The following is a 25,810-nucleotide window of genomic DNA, read 5'->3' on the forward strand; positions in this document are numbered from 1 at the left end:
TAAATAACAATATACACACACACACATATATATATATATATATATTGCATGTTATATATATATATAACATGCAAAATATTTCAGCACATAATTTCCTAGTAGTTGATAGTGTTAGTACATCCACTGACTGTAGAATTACCTGTGAAACATGTTCACTTAGCCAGAAAACTGCTTGTTATTGCAACCAAATCCTGTGGGGTTCTGTGAGAGTAGGGAGTAGAAAGATGGCGGCCAGTGACTTCAGTTTTTCGGGCAAATCAGCACTCCAGTGAATAAATAGAGATCAGTAAAAAAAATGTCATGCCACGTTTCCTGAAGCACCACCCACATTGGATTGGCTTGATGGGCGCTCCTTACACATTATGGACAGAATACCGCATTGATAATGTCTAGACTGTATTTGTATGTCTATGTATTTCTGATCTGGGTGATGGGGTGAGTTCCTGTAATTAGTGATGTTTTTAAGATCATTCCAAACTGATGTCGGGTCGTCTGCTGAGAAGCTGTTTTTTAATTTCTCGCTGTAGCTTCTCTCAGCTGAGCTCTCTGCTCGGATTGATCACTGCCCGTTTATACAGGGGCTGGCCCCCAATGCTGTAAGCCCATTCCTTGTTCCAATGCAGCCTCCTCGGATGTGAAGTGAACCATAAGCCAGGCTTGGAACATGTTATAGAGCACAGCTCTTGCCGAAAAACTGAAAAATAGAAAAATCTTTCAAACATTACCATCCGTTTACTGACAGATCAGGCAGGGAAAGCATTAATCACTAAGAAGTAAATAGCAGAAAGGAGGCTATGTTCACAGTTTGCCACAAGCCAAGGAGGGAAACAACAAAACGGTGGAACAAGGCACTCTGATCAGATGACAGCACAGATTGAACGCGTTGGTCTGCAAGACAAAAGAAAGCTACACATAAACACGCCAACCCCACCGTGAATCACGACAGTTTAAAACTGATCGAGGCTTACAGCCATAATTACCAAAAACTGGTTCTACAGAGTGTTACCTCAGGGTTGCAAAATACAAGCGAACGGCAATTTTTAAAAACTAACACTTAAATCCAGGTATGATTTTTCTATCCACTTTATTCTGGCACCGCTTTCTATCACTCTAGAACATACTTTGACAGTTGCACTGTGACAAAATGTGAAAAAGTTCGAGGCGTATAAAAACGTGACCGCATAGACGCAGAACACGCAGCAGGGTGCAAGACTTTACTCCCGCTGGCTTGCCATGAAAGCCAGATTGTATTTGTCAGTCCCTTATGAGTATTTTGTCAGTACATTGAAATAACTAACAAATTTGTGCTATGTCCAGAAGAACCCGGTCATTTTAAGGCCTTCTGCCAGTTACAGATAAAAAACAGAGGAAAATTAGGTAAGCTATCAGCTCATTGCATCAGCTCTTCCTCGCTCTAAATGACAGATGACCTAAAAAAAAAAAAAGTTAAAAATCAGCACTTTATGTCCACCCCAGCGAGTGTTCGGGCAAAAGTGTTTTTATTTTAGGCATAGTAGAGTTTATGTTCAGCAATTTGTCCATGTTTTTGTTCAATTTAAGGGAAGACCTGCTAAATGGTATGACACACCTTTGCTGCACACTTTCAGATGCACAGTTGAGCTCTAGCCTGAGGTAAACCGGTGTGTGTGTGTGTGTGTGTGTGTGTGAGTACACAACAGCAAGTATGCGAGGGGTAAGGGCGGGTGGGAGGGTCCTGATGATAATGCTAACATTTGCACTCTTTCGCTCCAGCGCGCTAATTGATCCACCGAGATCCACCGAAGAGGCCACACAGAGGAGCCCCAAACACCTGCTGCCCTCCATCTTCCATCGATCACGCGCCTCTTAATATGCAACTCTTACAGGGCCTGTCTGAAACTGCACTTCATCCGCTCGAGTGTGCTTTAACCAGCCTAATACTCGTTTGAAAACCCACCTAAGAGCTTTCATGTAATTAAAAAAAAAGGACCTTAGCGTGCTTTAGCAGCTGTAAACCCTCATATTAAGGACACATTAGGTGTTGACGGTTCGTTAACCATTGCAGGGGAGCAAGAGTGGCATCTCAAGATGGCAAGAGGAGAGGGGATCATATGCACAGTAGCAGATCGCGCCCCTCCCCCTTTGCTAAGTGTTGCAGAGATGCGAGGGAATGTGTGTGTGTGTGTGTGTGTGAGGATCTAAGCATAGGAAGAGGCGGGGGGGATGGGGAAAAGAAAGCTAGTGGAGGCGATTCCTATGGTTTAATGATGGTTGGAGATGAAAGAGGGTACAGGAAATGGATAAGATGGTTGTAAAGGTGTAGCGTAACCCTAGTTAAATCATCTGTCTGCCACACAGGATGCAAAGGGTGGGGCTCTGAGATGAACAAATCTGAAGTTTTTTATAATTTTTTTTATGTACTACGTAAAGATTAAAGATCTGTCAAGGCTAAATCCCCTCAGGATTTATATCTTCTCAGTTTTTTTTTTCCCCTAAGCTGGAGTGCAGGCTGTGCCGTCAGGGTGGCGGCCAGGCAAGGGGATTGATGGCCTGTAGTGGTACAGCGGGGGAAAGAGGCAGGGCTTCTCCAGGAGTCTCCCGGGAAAAGGAAAACGTGCTTCTCTTCACATGTGCCGTGCTTATAAGGTCGGACAAGCAGAATGCACTACGCTGCCACTGTACTGCCGAAGCCCCCTCATGCAGTCTCACACACACACACACACACACACACACACACACACACACACACACACACACACACACACACACACACACACATATACACACGGGTAAGGACAAAAATGCATACAGATCCGGCTTTTTTGTATTTACACGCCCACACTTTCCCCTTCTGGTTTCTCTAAGCCTGGACCAGCCAGAAGTAAGAGCAGTCCTCCATGGCTTTGACCCTGAATCTAACACTGAGAGAAAAAGGACGGGATTAGGAGGCCCGTAAAAAAAAAATAGGGCAGGTTGTCTCTGTAGAAAAATAAAGGAATTTTCAAAGGCTGAATAATCGTCTTTGGCACTTCTGAGAAGACGGCATACATAAATAATCCGACACTGAGTATAAAAGGCGAAAACTAGCACTATAAAGTAAAGCACAGGTTCATCCGCGTATAAGGTTAGCCATTCCGGGGTGGATCTGAGCCTGAATGGGCCCGTACTCCACCACCTCCCCGTCCACCGTGATCATGCCCTGTTGTGACGTGGGCTCTAGCCGCACGGCCCTCACCTTCTCGTACACAAGGTGGGGGCAACCGCATGCTAAATGGGAACCCTTCTCCATGGCGAGGAAAAGACGCAAGAGGGCGGGCCTGGATATTCCCGCCGTCACGTAAAACAGATGAATCAGCCCGTCGTCCGCCGTGGCCCCGGGGACCGTCCACAGATCCTCGGCCAGGTGGGACTGGTAAATGGCCAGCACCAAGACAAAGTCCTCCTCGTTGACCACCGTCCAGTTGTCTGGGACTGGCTGGTCCAGACCGGGGAGGAGAGAATCTACGGGTGACGTGGTTTTATTGTTGCTCTGTGTCTCGGGCCTCATGTTGGTGATGACGTCGGAGGTGTTGGTGAAGGAGTTTTGGTTTAGGTTTGTGTCGATGCGATTGTTCAGAGAGCCCCGCTGCTTTGGCGAAGCGTCGGGGGCGACATGGCCGGGCGGGGGCGAAGACAGAGAGGGCGGGTGACGTGTGGACGTTGCCTTCGCGTTTTCTGTCTGAGGTTTCGGTTCTTCTTTAGCGGGTAGGTACGCTAACCTGCCCTGATATACTCTGAGCGAGGCCAGACGCACCAGGGTGCCCATCAGGAAACGGATAGCCCCCACGTGACGGTACTTCTCGCTCTCAATATCCACATCTGCCACGAAGCCCCAAGCCAAGGAGAGGAAGGAGAAGAGGCGCTGTCCGGAGGCCAAATGGACGGACACCAAGTCGAGGGGACCGACCAGACCTTTGCACAGCATGAAACCGCAGCTCAGCAGCAGCTCCTCGTTCCAGGCTGGAGGCGACCTGTTGGATCGTTACAAAAAAACAAGATCAGGATCAAATGTGGCAGGGACTAAAATAATGCCGCTTCTTTATTGAATATTTTACTTCTGTAACTATGTACAGGCCAAACAACAAAAACCAACAAAAAACAAGACAGTAATCCTGCTGCTTTTTAATTGGGTCTATTCAAGAATTATTGTAAAACAACCATTTGTAATGGCCATTCTGGCTGTAAGAAGAAGTATAGAAATACATTTTTTAGGCTGCTTAAGGTAGATTAACAATGCGACTAAACACAATGCATAGGAATACATCAAACATGAGCAATTGTAAAGTTTTGTCGTCAATCTGAGGTACAAAAACAACTGAGGCCCCAATTCCAGGTAAATGTACAAAATGTACAGCGAAAAGACGGATTTGGTGTTCAGGAAAATGATTGTGTTTGTACTACTATACTAGAACATATGGATCTGATCTTTCACACAGAATAACTGCTATCCTCCCACATCACTTCAAAATCTAGTTTTTGGACTTTTTCTATTTAGCCAAAACAACTTTTTATTCCATTCAAATAGTCTTGTCTTCTAAAAGGTCTCAAAGTATCTCCTACATTAATAATTTTGTTAATGCTAAACAAGAAATAAACACTTTTCAACGTTCTCTGATTAGTCACAACTATAAATGTCAATTATTGCTTGTAAGGCGGCTGAGTCTTGAGAAAGAGTTAAAAGAAACAGGACCTGAAAATGTGTAAGAAGCTTTCTCCACTTTTCAGATTTAGATGCTATCATCTAGCAAGTTTTTTATTTATTTTATTTTTCAAATCCCCTGGGTCTAAATCCAAAGTGACCTTCCAGGACAGCCTTGTGTGTCCAAGTGACCTTTCAGCCAGTCAGCAGCTGTTACGCCAACATTTCCCAGTCAGCCATGCTAAGGCGGGAGACACATGAACCAAAGTCCAGGTCTCTTTCAAGGTTAATCCGAAACCCTGATACTTCACTGCTGTGCTGTTGTGAGAGGATGGTGGAAAAACTGGTTCGGACACTTTGAATTCTTCTACTGAAACTCCTATCCTCAGAGCAATATTACGTCTCAGGGTTCTTGGCAGTGAAACCCCTTTCTTTAAAAACTCCCGAGGGACAAGGAAACGTATCAGCTTTTCATCAAGCAAGATGACATTTGGGATGTTTCACTTTTGTTCATGAAGCTTAGCTCTTTACTGTAGTAGTGCAATCTAAAATTAATCTCGGCATATATATATATATATATATATATATATATATATATATATATATATATATATATATATATATATATTCCTCAATCTCAATCTTGTCTTGTCTATCTTGTCTACCAAGGGTTGGTTTTATCCAATCACAGTATCAAATGAAAATGTCGTAGGCAGCAGGGGCCATTAGGAACCATAACGAGGTAAGCTAGTCAGAGCCCTTCTTGCTGTTCTTCTTTCAAAGAAGAAATCGTGGAATCCGACCAAACAGATGTGACAGCAGCAGCTGGGTGTGGGACCACCTGCGTAGCCATGTTTATGTTGATTCAGCTGTGAGCTCAGCAGCTCTTGCTTTCGCCACAGCTGGTATGTCCCGCCTTAAACGATAATACTGCAACGCGATTGGCACCGAACCGTTTTTGGTTCGGTCACAAACCGTTGATGTGGGAGTGGTACAAATAGATTCTTGTGTGTTTGTGAATGCACAAATACCGGGAGAATTCATCTTGCAGGCGAGATTAATAAATGGGCAGAGAAAATCATGAACACTGGCCACTTGTATCTGGAAACAAAAGCAGGTATTAGGCTTATAGTATCTGAGTCAGTTAAGTCGTGTGTCCCTATGGGAAGAATCGAGGGTATGGAATTCAGAACAGGGTTAATTACTTTATCCTGGACATACCTCTGTCATTTCTTTTTCATATTTTTACATTTAAGGATCGACTCATGTCTGGGAATAAAATTTCAATGCTCTAGAAGTGCCCCAAACTCCTCAGATAAGTAATATTCAAATTGACAAAAAAAAAAAAAAAAACCTTCGGTTTCACTTTTCAATTTCAAACATCCTGCATTTTGAGGAGAGGGAATCTTCATCAGCGTGGGAGGGCCTTAATTAGTAATGCATGAGATTGAGGAATCTAATTATTTGGTCATTGCTGTGATATTTGACCTAGTAATGTCAATTCTGTAGCAGTGAAACACATGTTTGGTATATAGTGTGTGATTCTGTAGTGCTGCTTTCCTATGACACCGCGTCCTGCTGCGCTATTGAAACGAAAGGCTGATATGCATCAGTGTGACGAGTATATTAGGGCATTCTAGAAAAAGTGAAGTTGGGTGCTCCGAACTCACAAGTTAGCATTAAAGATCTGCTGGAAATGTTTTCTCATCTAAATGAGCATAAACATCATAAAGTCCATACATCAGCAGATCCGAGTTGTTTTGGAGTCCTAACGTCCGGTAAAGCAGATGTGCTCATGACATCTTGGCAAACCAGTGAGTCTTCTTTGAAATTGTTGCCAACACCCAGCCGGCAGACGGGGATGATAACCCGGACATGTGCTGGGTCAACATAATGCGTGAATTTCTAAACCCCTTACATCATTGCTTCGAGAGTTTATGCAACCAGAAATGAACTCCTGCTGCACAGCAAAGCAGTCCCGGTAACTCCTCTCTCCTGAGGACCGCTAAGCCCAGTCAGCCTTTACTATAATTACACAGGAAGAAGATAAATTGTCCTTTATACACTAAAAAGGGACCGTCTTTTGCACTGTTGGCCCATGCATTTAAATGACTCATTAAAAGACGGACTCACTGCGAGTAATGGTGGAGGGACGCGGCCAGGGCGTTGCCAGAGCCACCTGGCAGGATACCTAGAGGGGTCTTGATAGCTTGTTGCCAATCTTCACGCTCCATCAGACCATTTATCACCTGAGTGAACAGCAACGATTAAAAAAAATGAAGTTATGGGTAGAAGAATAAGAGGTTGTATAACTGGAAAACATTAAATACGTGTTTTGTGTGTAGCGCGGCACCACCGGCAAGACCAGATGGTACCGTGACTGAGAATAAAAATAATTTCTGGATGGCTGCAGCTAGATGCAAGAATCCCAGCACCTGATCTTCTTTATCATGTTTCGAACCAAATTAAAATTTCATATTCCTATTCCAACAAGTGCCGAAAATAGAAGCTCGAGTTGCGGCGGCTCGATTAACAGCTCTCATCGTTGGGCCGCGTACCTCGAACAGCAGCCCGTCACCAGACATGATGACCAGCGCGTCCCACTGCGACAGGTCGGCGTTCCTCACCAGCTCCCGCGCGTGGTTCTGGTGCTCTGGTGAACAGAAGAGATGCAAGAGTGAACCACAGGAGGAGGCAGAAAATATGGCAAAAAGTGACAAAACGCTGATTAAAAGGAGCAAGGGCAGAGAAAAATGCAAGTTCTCTTCATCGCCGCCGGCTCTGCAGCGGGATCAGGGAGATTAGGCACAAAAGGGGATTCATTTCCCTCTTATCGGACCAGACGCATCACATTAGCTCGTCCGGTGGCTACTCAGCAGCTCCGAGGCAGCTTAGCCGGGCCTGCAAACATCTGTGACACAGAGAGGCGCGCGCGCGTGGGCCGCATGCTGTTTAAATGTGCCGCTGGAGAAGTGAGCTGTTTGTTCAGCCTAGTTTTATTGGCAGCGTCCTTGAGTTGGTCCCTGCACCGGGGGGGGGGGGGGGGGGGTCTCTGCGGGCTCATCCCGCCAGCACTAAAGTCTACAGCCCTGCCAGCCGAGACTCCCCAGTGTAGTCGCGTGTGGAAAATGGAAACAGCTTTAGAGAGGAAGGGAGGGAAGGACGGCAGGGCAGGCACGCAGCTAAGAGGCACGGATGTGCTGCCGCTATGATGGAGAAGACTCCTCCTGAACTATTGATCAACCTTCTGCTTTTACTTTGCTCAACCTCTACGTGCCCCCCCCCCCCCCCCCCCCCACATACGTACTCCTGTTTGCTGTTTGCAATGTGCCGGACGGCCTGGAGGTGGTTATGCACTGCTGTGTTGACAGGAGTAACTGCACTGCACAGCTGACTCAGCGTTTTTAGCCTCCAAGACTGATGCTTTACTTCCCAGATGCTTACTTATTGAAGAGGCCATCGGAAAACTGCGCATTCATTCAATCTAAAACACAAGTATGTACTTCTTTTAATTCCAGGTACTCCTTGTTTCAATCAGGTTTTTCATTATATACATTTTGAACTTGCCATCAGATCTTAAGGTGATATAACCTTGTCTTGGTCCGCCAGTGAATGGAATCCATCCGGTTTTATTTGTGGAGCACGTTTCATAGAGTAGGGGTGGCAAGCAAAGGGGCTTTCAAACGGGTGGAAAAATTGTAGTTCGCAGAGATTTCTGTCACGGCTCGCTGAAGGGCACCACAGGTCATCTAGGCCCAGACCATTAAATATTTCTCAGATGCATTGTACAGTATATGCACTCAATGATTAGTTGAGACGTTTGCATGACTTTCTGCATCAATGTAGCGTGGAATGGAGGAGATCCGCCTGTGGCACTGCTGAGCTGTGATGGAAACTTTAGATCAGCCTCTGAGCCTTCTGCTTTGTTGGGTCTGGCATGTCTTTTCTTCTTCTTGACAATACTCTACAGACTCTCGATGGGGTTTAGCTCAGTCTGCTTATTTGTCGGTTTAGCGCAGTGATACCGTGGCCGTCAGAGCAGGTATTGGTGCTTTTGGCATTGTGGGCAGGTGCCAAGCGAAGTGAGATCAACATCTCCATAAAGCTTTTCAGCAGAGAGAAGCATAAAGTGCTCCGACATTTCCTGCTAGATGGCTGCCCTGTCTTTGGACTTGATAAAACACATGGCCCCTTCAGATCACCACTCACACAAAATTAAATGTTATTACCTGTGAATGAAATTTTATCTGACAGAGCCTCCAGACCCTTTTCTTCTTAACCCAGGTAGGATGCTTCTCCAACCCCGTCTAGCCCAGGACCAGTTCTGTTGTAGTTCACACCCTGAATAATCACATTCACTCCAGCCACAGTTTAGACCTTCTGAATTTCCCCCAAAACTCTTGAATGGACCTCGCCTCACAGTCCTCACCTGCGGTTATCTCTGATACTCCTGCACCTTTTTTTGACCGCATGTTTTCCTTCCGTAAAACTTTTTATGAATATGCTGTGAACAGCCATTTAGCATGACGTTTTCTGGCTCATCTACCTTGTAGAGGATGTCAGTGGCTGTCTACTGGACAGTTAAGTCAGCAGCCCGTCTCCGCCACGATCACAGGGCACAGCTTGTCTGTATTTGTTATGTCTTTTGTGAAATCCTATTTATCTAAATAAACATTGAGTTTTTAGTCATAACAATTCCAATCTATCGTGTTGTGTGTGCAGAACTGATCTATGGGTTTTGCTTTTGAAACTGAAGTTCTGGAATAGATAATCATCTGTTATTATTATTACATATGCACCGTGATACGTAGTCCTGGCCATGAGCTCATAGTTGACGAACAGTTAATCCAGCTAACAGCTAAGCAAGGTGGTGGAAGGTTAATGGTTTGTTGTGTTTGAAACTGAATAATGGAAAAAAAAAATGTTTTAATTATATTCTAATTTAGCCAGAGGGAACTGTCTATGAGTGTGTATTTTATGCATTGAAGCTCTTTGAATGTGTTTTTGTTGCCACAATTGTAAATCAACTGGTGGGAAAATTAACATACCTAAACAAGGTGGAATGTTTCCCCATCTCTAACAACAGCTTTAAATAAGAAATTAACTTTTAAACAAATGTACCCACCTCCCACCCCCCCCCCCACCCCCCTCCGCCCCCCACTAAAATGTATCATAGTAAATCCTCTGGCAAGTCTGTCAAATGGTGCTGGTTTAAATGTATTACCGCAGTCTTTGTCTATAGCACGTTTTGGCACATAAAATTTTTTGAAAAGAAAACTTCATATTTTCATCACTTTTGAAGAATGACATCAAATCCCGAAGACCAAGGAAGCTTTTAATATTACAGGCTTTATGCTGTCTGTGTAATCTTTTACAAGTTGCAAACACTCAGCTTGATAAACAGAGGATAAAAACACATAAAATCTAGGTCAAATTCCTGTTTTCTTTTTATTTTGAACGGAGCGGTTTGCTACATACGTTACTATCTTCTGCCTTTCCTCTGAGGTTAACCCAGGTAAAGACTAAAAACTGCTGCGCTCAGCGCTTCATACAGTATGTAAACTGGTCAGGGTAACACAACACGAGCTTCCAAAGGTGCTTGTCGCTCCTCAGGCCAAAGCAGTTGGATACGCTCATCAAATAGGCGTACGCTGATTAAAATGGACTAAAGTTAGTTCTGACGATGCGTGCCGGACCCCACCGCTCTGGGGTCCCATCATATTCCCCTTCCTTTGTGTCCATCTCTGTTCCTCTTCATCGGTCGCAGTAATTAGGCTCCGTGTTTTCATCTCCATCCAGTTGCTGACCCTCCTTCAGGTCCCAGGAGCCCGTTAAGTAGGTGTGAGCGTGCCAGCACACATTTCTCCAAGAGACAAAAAACCACACAGGCAGAGTTTCTGCTCCAGCGCTCTCTTCCTGCCTTCGCTGTCATAATCCGCCTCGCTGTGAGCTGCAGCAGAGATACGGCTGCATAATGCCGAGCTGATCCAAAAAGAGACAGCGGGCGTCTTCGTACCTGTCAAACCGCTGGTCCGGCCCACCGGGGGTAAGCATGAGGGGTGCAGAGAAAAGACGCAATACCTTGCAACGCTATTAACAACTCACATTTTGTCATTTTGTGGTTGATAATTGTGAAGCGAAATGGATTTCAAGTATTTTTTTCAAACAAAGATCAGAAAAGTCTGGCTCAGCTCCCTTTGCTCCGATAGACGTAAAGACAATCTGGTGCAACTAATGGTCCTCAGAGGTTCCCTACGTAGTAAATAGAGTCTGCCTGTGTGTAATTTTATCTCAATATGTACACTGTTGGTCTGTAAAGGCCTCGGATATTTAAAAGAAAACATTAGTGAACAAACAACCAGATAAGACCCAAGGAGCACGGTGGACAGGTCAAGAAAATGTTTTTGGAGGAGTTTAAAGCGAGGTTTTGGTTTTAAAGCAATACCCCCAAATTGAAACATCTCAGAGAGTGCTGATTATTCCATTATGTGAAAATGGAAAGCGTATGACACAACTGCAGATCTACCACGACACGGCCGTAGGTCTGTGGCAACTTTAGGTGAGCTGCAGAGAGTCAGACATCATGCAAATTACAAAATAATAATGTCTTGACAAGCCAACTATTTGTTATGATCCTGGTTTTCCTTTTCCTTGTTGTTTCTTCATGTCTTTCTGTTCTTGCCCAAATTTAGTTTACATTAATATTTGTTAGGTGTAGCCTTGTTAGTTCATTACTTTGTGCTTTCAAGGTTTCAAGTTTATTTCCTTGTGCTCTGCTCCACTCATGATAAATAGGCCCCTCCCCTCAGCTTCACTGCCTTTCTCTCTGCCTTAGCAGCAATTCGTTTCCTCTATTATTATTATTATTATTATTATTATTATTATTATTATTATTATTATTATTATTATACTATTATCCTCTATAATTAGTATTATTATTTATTATTATTATTATTTTTAATAATAATAATAATTATTAATAATTAATTAATTATTATTATTATTATTAATTTTTCTCTGCCTCAGCAGCAACTCCTTTCCTCTGATTAGCTCACCTGGTTTCTTTGTCATTGTCCTTCCCTGCCTCAGTTTTTAAGCCCCTGACTTATTTCTGTTCACTGCTCTGTTCCTGTTTCTTCCGTTACCCTTTCCGCTGTCTGCCCTTTGCTTCTGCTAACAGCCAACCAAACATGACGCTATTAGTTATTAGCTTCACAAATCTAGCTTTTGTGGAAGAGTGTCAAGGGGAAAGCTGTCGCTAGTCGCGTTTCCATTTTTTAAAGCGCATTTTGAAGTATCGCATTAGAATAGAATAGTTTTCGCGTTCGGTTGAGTTTATTATTATTATTTTTTTTACTTACAAATGGTCCAAGAACTGAACCCAGGACAATCACGTTGGAGACTACAGCCTCTACAGTGCACCTTTTTTTGTTAATTTTGTGAAAGCATGTAATTTTTCTACCTCTTTATATGTCTGCACTACTTTGTGTTGGTCTATTGCATCCAATTCCAATAAAATACATTGAAGTTTGTGGATGCAACGTGACACAAAGTGGACAAGCTTAAGGGGTCTGAGCACTGTAGGTAAATGATAAAATGTGGATTATTGTTGCTCCAGATCTTCTACTAAAGCTCTTCAGGGTAGCAACTCTCTCACGGTTGAAAATAGCCTCGGATGACAGTGACATGCACAATACCGTTAAAGGTCACCAAAAGGCATTAGGGAGTCATAGTGAATGTGCAGCAGATGGCACGAGCAGAGTCAGAATTTAATGCTCATGTTTTCTGTGAGCACAGAAAACATGAAACGACGCATAATTCCCGCAGAGATTAAAACTCCCCTTCGAAGCATTGTCGATTCGGCTCACGTCGGCGCGTGCGTAACTCCCCGGCATGACCCACTTCTCAGAACGATCACGCTATGATGTAGTGGGACGTTTAATCCTCAGTTCTATACAGAGTTAACCCCTGGAAAGAGCGGCGGGCCCAACGCGTGTGGAAAACACATTCACGGCTGACCTGTGATGACGAGGGTGTAGGGAACGTCCGCCTCTGTGAGCATGGCCTGTATGTGGCCAGTGAACAGCTGGAGGGCCTGCCCGCGCCCGCTGTGGGGGTTCACCAGGATCATGGTTCTGCAAGGTCTCCTCAGCTTCGTGCACGCCACACCTGACGGGCAGAGAGAGGAAGACGTGAGCGACGGCCAGAAAAAGGGTGAATACATGCGTAGAAATTGCAGAGTGAGAGAAAGAAATGTAAGAACACGGCAGCCACCAGCTGGGAGCGCATAGAGAGTCGCGGCGCTCAGTTTTAATGTGACATCCTGCGAAGAAAGAAGGCTTACGCATGCATTTTTATTTGGGATCTTACCAATTATTTATGACCAGCACTGGGGAACCTTATATTCCATGACTAAGGCCACCTGCTGCTTGTGTCTTTCAAATGAACAGGAATCAATGGAAGGAGCAATGAAAACTATCTTAGCGGGGTTCAGCTGACAGGGGTTGTTCCTGATCACCAAGCTTTGCTGACGTTTTTTTCCCCTCCCTTAACTGTTTTCCTCAGGCTGCGTGGTGATCAGAACAACAAGGGGCCTCACAGTTTTGTTTAAAACATTGTTTTCTGCGGAACCTGTTGCTCTGTAGACATGAGGAAGTCTGGCTGAGTGCTTATAATATGTTGTTATGAGCATATACATTATATACATAGACGCTTCATTGGGCGCAGGTTTGTAAGTCAACGTCACCACGATATTGTATGTGGCAGAAAGTAGTGAACGTCTATGTTCCTTGTGTATATGTTTTAAGTATTGAGATATAGATGGAGCTTAGAAATACTTGTAAAAAATAGATAGAGATTAATTAATAGAGATTGGCAGACAGATTGGCTTTTGATCGATGTGCATATATAGATTTTGAAGTATTCTAAATAAATAGGTGTGTTTATATATAAGTATATGTCCAGATTATCGATGTATGTATGTATGTATGTATATATATATATATATATATATATATATATATATACATATATATATACATACATATATATACATATATATATATATATATATATATATATATATATATATATATATATATATATATATATATAGAGAGAGAGAGAGAGAGAGAGACAGAGAGAGAGAGAGAGAGAGACAGAGACAGAGATAGATAGAAAATATATATATATATATATATATATATATATATATATATATATATATATGTGAAATATATGTATGTGTATGCGTTATGAATCTAAAAACCAATTGGTTAAACATTTTGGTCTTCATTATTTCATGAAACTGTGTGAACCTTTTAACCGTCACCAGATCTCAATCCAATAGAGCACGTTGGTGGAAAGAGGCAAAGAAACTGCATGGTGCCAACATGTCAGTATAGATCAAAATCTTGGTGGAATGTGTCAAATAACGTTTTGTATCTATACCGCATGAAAGGAAAGCAGTTCTGAAGCCAATTAGTACTAGCAAGGCGTACTTCATAAAAGTGAGTGTACGTACTCTGTAGGTGTGTAACACCGCAGCAGCACCAGTCAGCCACACACACCGTATTAGAAGGAAAATATTCAAATCCAGTGTTGTGATGCGTGAATCTCACATTGTTTTTCCTAAAAAAATAAAAACAACAACAAAAAACGTACGTCTGAGCTTTTTCAGCCCATGTGAAGAATTTGATTGCTCGCCTTTCAAAAAACTGCACGTGGTTACATCAAACAAGAAAGAAGCAGAACTGCAGGGGTTCTGATTATTGAAGTGTGCGCCTACGCAGCAGTGGGTTTTCTTTAAGCCCTGAAGGAAGAGGGAACTTCCTCCAATCGCCTGGGTATAACGCAATCCGCTCCCTTTGGGCTTGTACCAGGGCAGCCTCTTCTAGAGCTTTATTATAGGTTAGGTGCCTTTTAAAATGAGATGTCAATATACAAGCGCCTCATAAAAAATAAAAATAAAAAAAAGACTGATCCTGAGCCAAGCTGGCTTCAAAATATGAAGTTTTAGCTCTGAGGGCATCTAAGTAAACACTTTAGACACTCCAGCTTATTCTGAAATGTATCTAATAAGGCCGTCCATAGCGACATTGTATTGTTCTTTAGTGAGAGATTTGCCACAACTTTACCAGGCGACGACAAATTTGACCCGACCTGGGGTGATGAACACAAATAATGATCAGAAATGTGTCATACAAAGGTGAGTAAACCCGACAGGAAGAGGTGAGAATCCCAAACTCACAGGCAACGGCAATCTATCACTGTTCATTCGCACAGGGTTGGTGTTTTTTGCAAGTCGCATCCCTGCGCAATGTGGCTTCTAGTCAGCTGAATTCAGGTCTTGGACTCAAGCGAACAGAGATGTTAAAATGTCCCTGAAAAGGTGAAAAACGGCACAAAATAAATAACAACATGAGCCAGAGAAAAGCTATTTTGATGCAATCTGCACATAACTGGTTTTAGACCTGACCACAAAGGCGAGGCTACCAGCAAGTAGGACTTTAAACTCTCTGTTGCTCTGATAAGATCTTCTCCTCAAAGCCTGCAAACCCAGTACTTCTGGTTATTGCAATGAAGCACTCTGCCATTTACCATTATTTATTGATTAAATCTAAATGTAAACAGCCACGAGTTACGAGACAATGGTTATCTCGGACAGAAAAAACAAGAAAACTGCCCTTAAAGGTTTGATAAAGGAAGAATATAGAGAATGGAGTACGTTGAAAGTCTGCAATATATATATATATATATATATATATATATACACACATAATAAAAAGGCATCTCTGAATCAAAACTTGCTCTCAAATTTTTCACTTTTTTTAAACAAGCAGCAGTAGATAAGTATGAGAAACAAAAAAATAACTTACTGGAATATATAAAAGTATAATCTAACACCACATAGACCATTTTGATATAAACAATATAGTCTCATCTCATATCTCTTTTAAAATCATTTTCAGATTTTTTATATCTCCATATATTGCCAGACTCCGTTTTCACTGTTTAAGAGTGCATGCATTGCAGTAGCTTCTACTTAAACCAACAGCTGGCCTAAATCTCTCTGTGATGAGGGTCTGGGTAAGAGCAAGAGGAAGAACATTAGTTGTGTTAGATGGCTGGAGCACAGCAGAAGTTTGACCTGGAAGGTCTTGGGCCAGTGATGTTTGCTCAAGGTTTGGAGAGATTTCTTTCTTTTTTTACAGGGATGGAAAAAGCTAAGATCAGCTGTACTGAGGAAGCATTCCTCTGTAGGCGCTTCGCTCAGGCTCCATCACGTTACGGCTTTTTCCAGTTTATGACATTTTTGAAGAGAGCTTCTTACCCTGACACCTAACCCTGACCTTAACCTTGCACACGGGGGATTTTTATACATTTTAAATCCTCCATCATATCCTATGCTCAGCAGGCGCCGACTGTGTGTAACATCATGCATGAACATAACAAGCACTAGACGTCATGGACATATTTTCAGATTGACTATTAAATTACCCTTTTTAACAAAGAAAATATACATCAAAGACATAACTTGTTAAAAACCATGTGCACGGTCCAAATTTAGCCTAATTAAAGTTGTTAAAGTCAAGCACAACAAGCCCATTTTAACAACTTTTCACCCATATTTACATACCAAAAATGGTCTCTTTGAGCACATATTCATCTTTCACTTTTCAAGTCTTCACACTAGAGGCAAAGCTGGCTTTTCTATGTGTTTTCAGTGAAATCTTGTTCCAGGGTTCGGTCCAGGATCACCAAGACAAATGTTGACTTGGAGAATTTAAAATCTGTCATCACTGAAAGATTAAGGTCAGCCGCTGTGCAGATTTCGTAAACCATCAAAGAGATTATTATTTTATAACTCTGTGATTTCTACAGGACTACATAAAGAACATTTCTGTTTTATTGTATTGAACCTTTACCTATACAGGTTGCCTCATTGAGATCCATTTACAAGAGAGACTCGTTTTGATTAAACAGAAAACTAAAAAGTCAACATAATTGGCACCAAGTGACCACGACCTCGATGACTCATGGAAGTCTCATCAAGAACATCATAACCAAAGTACTAGATTGATTTTGTTGTTGATGTGGTGCTATCAAAGATTAAACTGTGGTTTAAAAAGTGGTTGCTCCTGTTTGTCCACAATGTCTGATTCAGGATGCTGCATCCTGCTGTTGATCTGACTGTGAAGAGTAAATACATGTGGAGCACAGGGCTGGGCGATAATTCAACAATAATAAATATCGATTGATAGACGTATATCGATCATAGAAAAAAAAGGTCAATAAGAAGTTCAATAGAATAACAGTTTTTCCATTCTAGCCTGATATGAAGATTAATATTACAGTCGTGACATCCTCCCAACCAATCACAAACACAAAGTTTTTCTGAAATGAAACCGGTTTTCTTGTAGGATTGCCCAGTACTTATCAACTTAGTACTTATCAACTTAGTACTTATCAACGTTGACCAAATTCTATGATCCAGCTGGGAATAAAGCAACCCTACAGCATGATGCTGCCACCACCTTGTTCCACAGTGGGGATGGTGCGTTCAGGGTCATGTTCTGGGTTAGATTTCTGACCCCATATCCCATTCTGTGTCTTGGCCATAAAGTTCCTTCTCATCTCATCTGAGCTGTTAGCTGGTTGCGCTCAATTTCATTTAGTGGCATTACAATAAAGTGGACTTTATACTTTCCAGACTTTGCTTTGTAAAATTTCTGAACAGCTTGCATCCTTTTGAATTTACCCCATAACTATGCACGACGCAGCGTTGGTCTGTCACAGCAAGTCCCGATCCAAAAACACAGAAATGTATCGTTGCAACGTGCCAAAATGTGGAAAAGGTATGAAGGGACACGAAGACCTTTGCAAGGTACTCCCTCTTTCATCAGATACTAATTTTGGGCTATTGCTTAAAATCCTCATTATTATATTTACTGTTATCAATTATCAGCGTCCTTCCGCGTTCTGAATACGGCTTCCGATGGCAAGAGTCTTAAACTAAGGAATCTGCTTCTTTCCACAGATTTCTCTCCGTCAGTGTCGGTACGTGTGGTGGATGTGAAATCTGTCTCAGGCAAGACGTCACAAACCTGCAGGCACATCCTGTCCATCAAGCTGCCACATCGAGTTTCTGCAGCAGTGTGTGTATTTCACAGGTGCAAACAAAGTAGACACACACACACACACACACAGAGTTAGGTGACAGGCACACTGGATGTGACGATGCGTCAGCGCCAACAAGTGCCTCTCTGACACAACTTTTATTGTCGCCAGCGATGCTGCGCCCGCCCAGAGTGGAGCGTAGAGCTGTATTGCACCTCCACCGTCGCACGCTGTAGCACAAGTGGGATTTATTAAAACACGGGAAGCGTTCAAGACAAGTGCTGGAGCAGAAACAGATCTTCTGTGAAAGCGTTGCTGTTGGGGAGCCGAGGCGCTATATCCGGACTGCAAACAAGCCGCCGTCTGAGTGTTTGCTGAAAGGGAAGGGGAGGAAGGTCCGCGGAGAATAAACACCGCATCCCACCGAGGCAGCATCGGGGGAGGCGGGTGAGGGGGGGCTGTGGCGGCGGGAGAGGGGGTTGACAGGCCATCACATCCATGTGTCACGGAGCAACAAGACGACCGCTCCGATGGGACTGAGACGCTGGCTGGGGTGAGAGGTCGCCCCGGTGACGCATTCTAGCTCCTCGCCGGATGAGCCACAGCCTCTTCAGCAGAGCCCCTGCCCAGGAGGTTCAGTGACAGGCACACCTGACCCTATGGCAGCTGAAACAGTCCTGGGGGGGTGGTGGTAGTGGTGGTGGTGGTGGGGGGGGGGGGGTCTTTCTTTTCTCTTTTTGCCACCATCATGCTTATGCGCACACAAATTTATGCATTTGGTTCTCAGGCATTTCCGCTTTGAAATGCTGGTGAGAGTATTTCAACTGGAAACGAAGTGTTGAATCTGATTTAGAAAACCCAGTTCAACCTGAAACGGTTCCGCTTCAGGAAACCAGAGACAAATGGCTGCCACTCGGGAAAGGAGTCAAATGAAGTGTAAGGGTTTGGTTTGCACATAGTTCCATGGTGGCTCTTTCTGTAGCTTCTAGTGCCTAGTACAGATCTCTGGTGACCCCTTGACCTTTTCTGCATTGTGTCCCTTTGTTTTGTTTTGATAATATGTGACAGTAACCTGACCCTTGCCATATGGATTTCGCTCTGCCTAGCTTCACTCACATCCATCTGGGACCTCTCCAATAGAGAGTGATTTCTCCAACCAATTTTATTGTCTAGCCAATCAGGACGCAGGGCTGGAGTTTCATAGATGTGACGTAGTGGAGAAGCGACCATGAGACTGTTTTGATTCAGGCAACAATGGCGGCTCGCATCGAGGAAGCAAGCGTTAGCAATGATGCTGCTATTTCTTCCGTGTTGTCCAATCTACTTAATATTGTTTCATTAAAAGAACATCAGAGAACGGCTCTGAAGGCTTTTGTTGGTGGAAACCATGTTTTCGCCCTTCTCCCGACCGGATTTGGCAAGTTTTGCTTTCCGAGGCGGTTAGCGCGAACCATATTAGGAGGCCTTTAGTCCTCGACGCGGTCGGCCCGGGATCGACCCCTACCCGCGGCGCTTTGCCGCCTGTCTTCCCCCCTCTTCCTGTCAGCTCACTGTCAATAAAACGCGTGCCACTAGAGCCGCAAACACATTAAAAAAAAAAAGGTTTGTTTTTTTTCCTGCGTCGCTCTCATCAGCGTCACGGGTTAGCTTCGGTGTGAGTGGTTGAAATAGCACGTCGATAAAGATGACAGACAAGTGGTTTATCCAATCATATGCAAGGATTTTTGATAAGGCCCAGCCTTCAATAAAGGCAATTCCTATGGAGAGGTCCCAGATGGATGTGAGTGAAGCTAGGCGGAGCGACATCCATCTGGCAAGGGTCAGATTAGTGGGACAGACCAACATAAAGAGAGTCACAGCTGTAAAGTGGAAGGAAGATGCTTCTAAATGCATCATAAAAATCTGAAAGTTTGCTGTGTATTTGCCTTCAACCGCTTTACCCCGACACACCGATATTTCACTCAGGCCAACCAGCTAAACGTCTAGTGAGCTAAATTATGACCAGATGTCCGATGCGACCAACATTGAACCTTTGGGCCTACATGCAAAAGGGCTTTGTGTGGCAGAAAACTGACACCAACACATTAAACATGGTGTTGGCAGCATCATACTGTGGGCATGCATTAAGGGAGGGTTTAAATCAAAGCATATTTGTGTCTTAGAGCAGCCCAGTCCAAGTCCAGACCTAAATCCAAATGAGGATTTGCAAACCTGGTGTTCAAAGACAGTCTGCATCAGAGCCGGCTGAGCTGGAGCCATTTGCCTAAGAACAATGGGTAAAAATATCAGCTTCCCTGTGTGCAACGCTAGCAGAGACGCACACACTAAACGACTGTTTCAGTCGTTGCTGCAGCAAAACGTGCAAAAGTCATTTTTTATTAGGGAAAATCCAAATAGCACTGAAAGCCAGGTACACATTTTTTGTGACAGAATGTGGGAGGGGGGGGATACATAAATCCATGGGTATAAATACTTTTGCAAGGAACTCAAAGTCTCAACGACTCCTTTACTTCAGCTGCAGGGAGAATAAAGCTCTAGGGGGCTGCTGAGTGGATTTCATAACTCAGACCAAATTAGCAGAGTTACATCTGGAAAGTATATAATACCGTCATATTTGTAATGATGTGCTGAATCACCCCTGATAGCTCGCCTGCCTAAATACCAAGCTCGCGCTGCAGTCATTTCCCTTTTAATCCAACCTTTCCATCTGCAATCCCCAGACGAGATGACACGCAATTAACTTGAGGGAAGTCCTCCGCGAGGGATTAGTGAATCTCGCCGACTTTCAAGCGGCCTCCGTCACAAACCAAATTGGCAACTCCGTTTCATTTCCACAGACTAATAACAGAACTCGTTTAAAACTCACAATACGCTCTGTTAAACTGCGTTATTTATCATCGGCCAGACTGGATTTGAAGCGCTAAAAACAAGCTTATAAATTAATGATGTGATCCCACCATTGCTGAGGGGACGACGCTGAAAAGGAATCTGGGATGGGAGGCGGTGGAAGAGTACGGAGGGGGGAAAAAAAGGCTCCCAAAGCTGGAGCTCTTTGATGAGTCCAGTGGGAGGACAGTGACGGGGAGGGAGGCAGGTTACCTCACAGGTTACCATCTGCCCGCCTGCCTGCCTGGCACACAGGTCTGAATCTCAAACTGCTGCGGGCCACGGACCGTAGGGAGGGAGGCTGGCTGGATGTGCCTCCTCACACAGAGCCCACTGTCTCCCTCCACCTCGCTCCGTGTTTGCAGTGCACACCTGGAGCCTACTGCCAGGATCACAGCCTCATTCCTCACACCCCTCCATCTTTGGCGAGCCAACATTCCCGATTGGTCACCGCCAAGTCAAATATCCGCCTCTTCTTCAAAGTGCACAGAAAGTTCGCCCCCTGCTTTATGCTCTACACAAATAAAATATTTCCGGACCTGGAGGCAAATAGTCATAAACTGCACCTTTATGATGAACACCGCTGGATACGGTTCTCTGCAAAAGGATTCATGGACCGCTAAGTTGTTGTTTTTGTTTTAAAGTTACTTTTTGTGACGTTACTACAAGTACAAATCCAGTGTTCACTGCTGAAATCTGTGCTAACGAGTCTTTGTCAAATAAGTCGGGCTCAGTCAGATTGGATGGAGAGTGCCTGTGAAGGTTTGAAAGCCAACTGGCCTTAAATTTGGGGCTTTCTAACACACGAATATGCTTTGATCAAACCAGCCCAGAATACGTGACTAGCATCCCCCTGGCAGGTTAACCTCTGCGCCAGCCTCAAGTCTTCACAGCCTCAAACAGGTTTTCATCCAGTATTGCTTCTATGAAACAGTGTCACTGCTTTTAAATAGTTTTTATCGTTTTATATTTGTGCATATGTATTAATTGGTTTTATTTTAGTAACCAGGTTGTAGTGTATTGCAGATTTCTGCCCAGGCCCCCCTTGCAAATGAGATCCAGATCTCAACAAGGTTTACCTGGTTAAATAAAGGAATAAATAAATAAAAAATTGACCTAATTTCACTCCATCCATCCTCCCCTCAACTCTGATAAGTGTCAGGGTTCATGCAAATGAACAGCATCCCCACAGCATGATGCTGCCACCACCATGTTTCGTTTTGAGCAACTCGTTTTGGTGCTGTCCCTTTAAATGCAAAGAAGGCGTGCATTCTCCACCCCCACTCCAGGTTGCAGAGCCCTACACTCCACCCCATTCAGCCATTTTTTTTGCAGTATGCTGGGTGGATGGTGTAATGAATTGTGTGGGTTGATACACCTAACAATCATTTCCACTAATCCACTTGTAGCGTCGGCACCCTTCAGCTTGGACTTTAAAATCGCAGATGAAAATGAAAATGTTTAATTGTTCCCAAAAAAACATTATAGAGAACAAATAAAACTGAACAAATGCAAAAAAAAAAACACCCAAACAGAGTAAAAAGATATCTACGCAGCATCTGGAGAGACTACATTCAACTTATCTGCTATCCTAGAGGCAGAGAAGTTGCTAAAAAAAGTGGATTTTGGAGGATATGTCCCCTTTAAAATCTGAAGGAAAAGAGCATATTGTAAAAAAAAATAGATCACTAAAATTGTACAACTGCACGTTGTGGCTGCTTGAAGTCTGAAGAAGACGGATTGAGCAATAGTTCAAGCAAAGACGTAACTTTATTTCAGGGTTCCAGAGTAAAAAGGGGGCTGCGTACAAACGCAGGCCCCTCTTTTCAGGTTTTTCTTCGTCTAGCAGTTTGAATAACAAATCCTCCGTCTTTCGCGCTTTGCGTCGGCCCGTGAAGCAAAATCCCCGTCAGACGTGCCGAGGGTTTTTGATCGAAGCGCAACAGAACGTGAAACAGATCAAGCGGCATGAGCGCTTTTCCGAGGCGCCGCACGCAGCCGCATAGTTGCGTCTCATTTTTTATTCATGTTAATCACCCTGTCGCTGATGTTTGCCCCGGCGAGTAGGAGGAAACTAACTAGACAGCGGACGGCGCGCGTTTTTTTTTTTAAACACAACAAGAAGTCAGGATGATGCCCAATTAGAGGAGGCTGCTGCTGAGCCAAATGACAAACAGCCGTTGTTTTGATGTCACTTATTTTTTTTTACTGAGCTGAATTAATGAAGCTTGTTAACTCTCGGCTGCTGACAGAGGACCGACTGAGAGATCTAACTGCTTAAAGCGATCAGATCCAGATCTTAGACTCCGATTGTGCACCGGAATGACATGTTTGTTCAGTTAACGACCGCTGCCGGCAGAGCTCACCTCTCACCTTTTCCGGGGCAGGTGGAGCAGGTTGGGAAGCAGGAGGAATGTGTCACTCTCGTCTCTTTTACCGAGACTGATACCAGCGATAAGACTGCAATGAGAACGCCTTGTGCCGTTCGTGTTCAGGTTTTACCGCCGCGACCACAAACTCTCAGGGCTTCTTAGGGGATTTAAAGGAGCAGCAGACGTAGATTAGGGCATGATTGAGAAATGGAAGGAAAATAATTGGCTGCTTGAAATAAAAAAACAACAAAACAAATCTTAAAAAGTGTGGAGTGCATTTGTTTCCGTGCCCCTCTGGAAGCGGCAGCATCATGCTGAGGAAACGCTTCCCTAGTTTCAAAATAAGACGAGAGGAAAAAACTGACCTACATGCAAATCAGCTATTTTAGTGGTTAAAAGCTGACGGCCGCATGGCGCCCTGAGGCGGCCGTCTCCATGGTGAAAGGTGGTGGCAGGATGATGCTGCTGCGATGCTTTTGATCACAGATGATGGGATGAAGCTATTAGTGGGGGGCGATCCTGGAAGAAAGCTTCTCAGAGACTCAAGAAAACTTGACCTTTAGCTCCAGTGGCCATTTTGCAGAGAAAAAACGAACAAACTCAGACTCTAGATGTGCAACGCCAGAAGAGACTAACCCGAATTGACCTGCAGCTGCAATTACAGGAAGAGGGGGTGAAAAAAAGGTGCTTCTGTAAAGTATTGACTCGGGCGCCTCAATGCAACTGGACACCAAGCTTTTTTTTTTTTTTTTTTTTTTTTTTTTCAAATTTTTTTTTTCTTAACCTTGGTTTGTGTTGGTCTATCACATCAAATCCCCAAAATAAAAAAAAATACTAAAAATGTGAACTATATAATACACATGTTTAATAAAAAGGAGCATATTTGGAGTCAGCTCGGCCTATTTACATGCGGGAAACTTTTGTTTTAGAATTAAAAAAAAGTGTGGATTTAAACTGAATTCTCCTGCTACCTATTGGATCATCTAAAGTTAGATGCTCTATAGGTTCACACGAGTGCTGCGTTTCCTCACCGTCCCTCCGAGGAGCCAGCCGCTCCGAGGCGTCTCTGATGGCATGAGCCCATCTCTCAGCCTCCCGCAGGTTGACCAGCGGGTCCTGCGCCGGCGCCACCCGAAAGCACTGCTCCACCCTCTGGCGCGCCAGCCCGGCGCTCATCCAGCGCCTCTTCATCGGGTAGAAATAAGCCGTGAAGTAGGCGCTCGTGTCCGGCCCTGTGTGCGACCGACAGCCCACGCAGTCGCTCAGGTTGAACGCCACCTTCGTCCGGTCCGGCGACGAGGAGATCCTCTGGACGGTCAGCGCGCTCTCCGTCAGGCTCACCGAGTAGCGCAGCTCGTCGTTCAGCGCGTCGGCGAACTCTCCGTACAGCACGCCCGAGAAGCCGTTCCGCTGCCGGGACGGGTCCGGCGCTGAGGCGTCTTTCTCCATCCCAGGCGGAGAGTGAGAGAGTCGTCCCGGAGGCCGGTGCCGAGCAAGACTGTGAACCTGCCAGCCTGCTGCTTGTCTGTGGGACGCTTTTTAAACAGGGGATGGGTGCAGCTCGCCCGGTTCACGGCCGCCCTCTAGAGTCTGTGCGGGGGAACTACAGGGATGGAGCAGCGGGGAGACAGGAGCAGACTCCTCTTCCTCAGGAATACTTCTCTAGATAACTTTCTGCCTTTAGTTTGATGAAGCAGTAAGCTTTTAAAGCCAACTTTTAGAGCATGGTCTTACGGTGGATTGTGAACAAAGGTCGTTTTGTTATCCCGTTTAATACGGCTGTGCATAGAAATCGATACAAAAGATTTATATCAATCTTTTTAAAAATGATTTTAATAACGACATTCTGGCTTTCAACATCGATATAATGCTGGTGAAGATTATCAGTCAACCACTAGGGGGCGTTATTACAGCGCGCCATTACTGTGAGAAAAATTTGCGGAACGGCCGACAGGATTTTAGAAGCGCCTTCGTCACATTTTTGGTTTCTGTGATACGTTAAAGGCATTGAACCTAATGCACTTTATTTTCCTGGTAATATTGCAGTGTTCGATACATTTGACATAAATCTAATATTTGGCTGGTTTTGTGGATTGAATGACTTTGAGCACTAATTTGAAAGTAATAAATATCGATATTGGGGTCAAATCAAATCAAGCTGAGCTGTATCAAGAATCGTATCAAATCGGCTCATCCTAGATGATACTCAGCCCTACTGTTTAACCTCTTTTGCTCTCCAGGACGATGAGCCCACAGTGCCCTCAGAGGCCTTGCTTCACAGTCCTCCCAAGGATGTGGTTCTCCCTCTTGCTTGTGCATCGTTTTCTACCAAACATTTTCCCTCCACGCAACTTTCCATGATTTTGCATGCAAACCAAATTCTTAATTCTTGTGCAATGGCCTTTTGCTTGCCCTCCATGTGCGGCGTGTCAACAACTGTCTGCTGGACAGCTGTTACGCCAGTCGTTCCCATTGTTGTATGAGCGCACTTTTCTATATTGATGTACCTTTTCATTAATCTAATGTAATGCGTTAACATGTAACCTATCCGAGTCAAGTTCAAATTGTTTAAAAAAATAGCCTGAAACTCCAACTATTTAACGTTTGAGAAAAAAATAATAGCAATTTTGTAAATACTTTACTTTTGAAAAGCTGTATGAAAGAATATAGTACAGACGCATTTAATACATTAGGATGTTATTTAAAAAAGTCAATTTACAGTAGGTCTATATCAGTCACACAAAGTGAAACACATTTTTGATTAATTACACACAGT

The 25,810-nt window shown here is 43.9% G+C and overlaps 1 protein-coding gene across 1 annotated transcript; it reads right to left on the reverse strand.

Moving 5' to 3' along the window:
* Nucleotides 1–227: 227 nt before the first annotated feature.
* Nucleotides 228–25,108, reverse strand: LOC105936027 (sphingosine kinase 1). Its single transcript, XM_012876667.3, has 5 exons — nucleotides 24,066–25,108; nucleotides 12,677–12,826; nucleotides 7,216–7,310; nucleotides 6,791–6,906; nucleotides 228–3,989 (listed from the first exon to the last, which is right to left on the reverse strand). Exons 1-5 carry the CDS (start codon nucleotides 24,481–24,483, stop codon nucleotides 3,089–3,091), a joined length of 1,680 nt encoding a protein of 559 aa, XP_012732121.2. The 5' UTR covers nucleotides 24,484–25,108; the 3' UTR covers nucleotides 228–3,088.
* Nucleotides 25,109–25,810: the final 702 nt, after the last annotated feature.

This window comes from Fundulus heteroclitus, unplaced genomic scaffold (genome assembly GCF_011125445.2).
Source record: "Fundulus heteroclitus isolate FHET01 unplaced genomic scaffold, MU-UCD_Fhet_4.1 scaffold_48, whole genome shotgun sequence".
NCBI classification, from domain to species: Eukaryota; Metazoa; Chordata; class Actinopteri; order Cyprinodontiformes; family Fundulidae; genus Fundulus; species Fundulus heteroclitus.

Bases quoted from the DNA above. Each gene is read 5' to 3' on its own strand.
- LOC105936027 (XM_012876667.3), bottom strand. From the start codon at position 24,483: ATGGAGAAAGACGCCTCAGCGCCGGACCCGTCCCGGCAGCGGAACGGC. The intron at 12,827-24,065 runs GTGAGGAAACGC...TCTGCCCGTCAG, and splicing joins GCTGGCTCCTCGGAGGGACG to GTGTGGCGTGCACGAAGCTG. The intron at 7,311-12,676 runs GTCAGCCGTGAA...TCTGTTCACCAG, and splicing joins CTACACCCTCGTCATCACAG to AGCACCAGAACCACGCGCGG.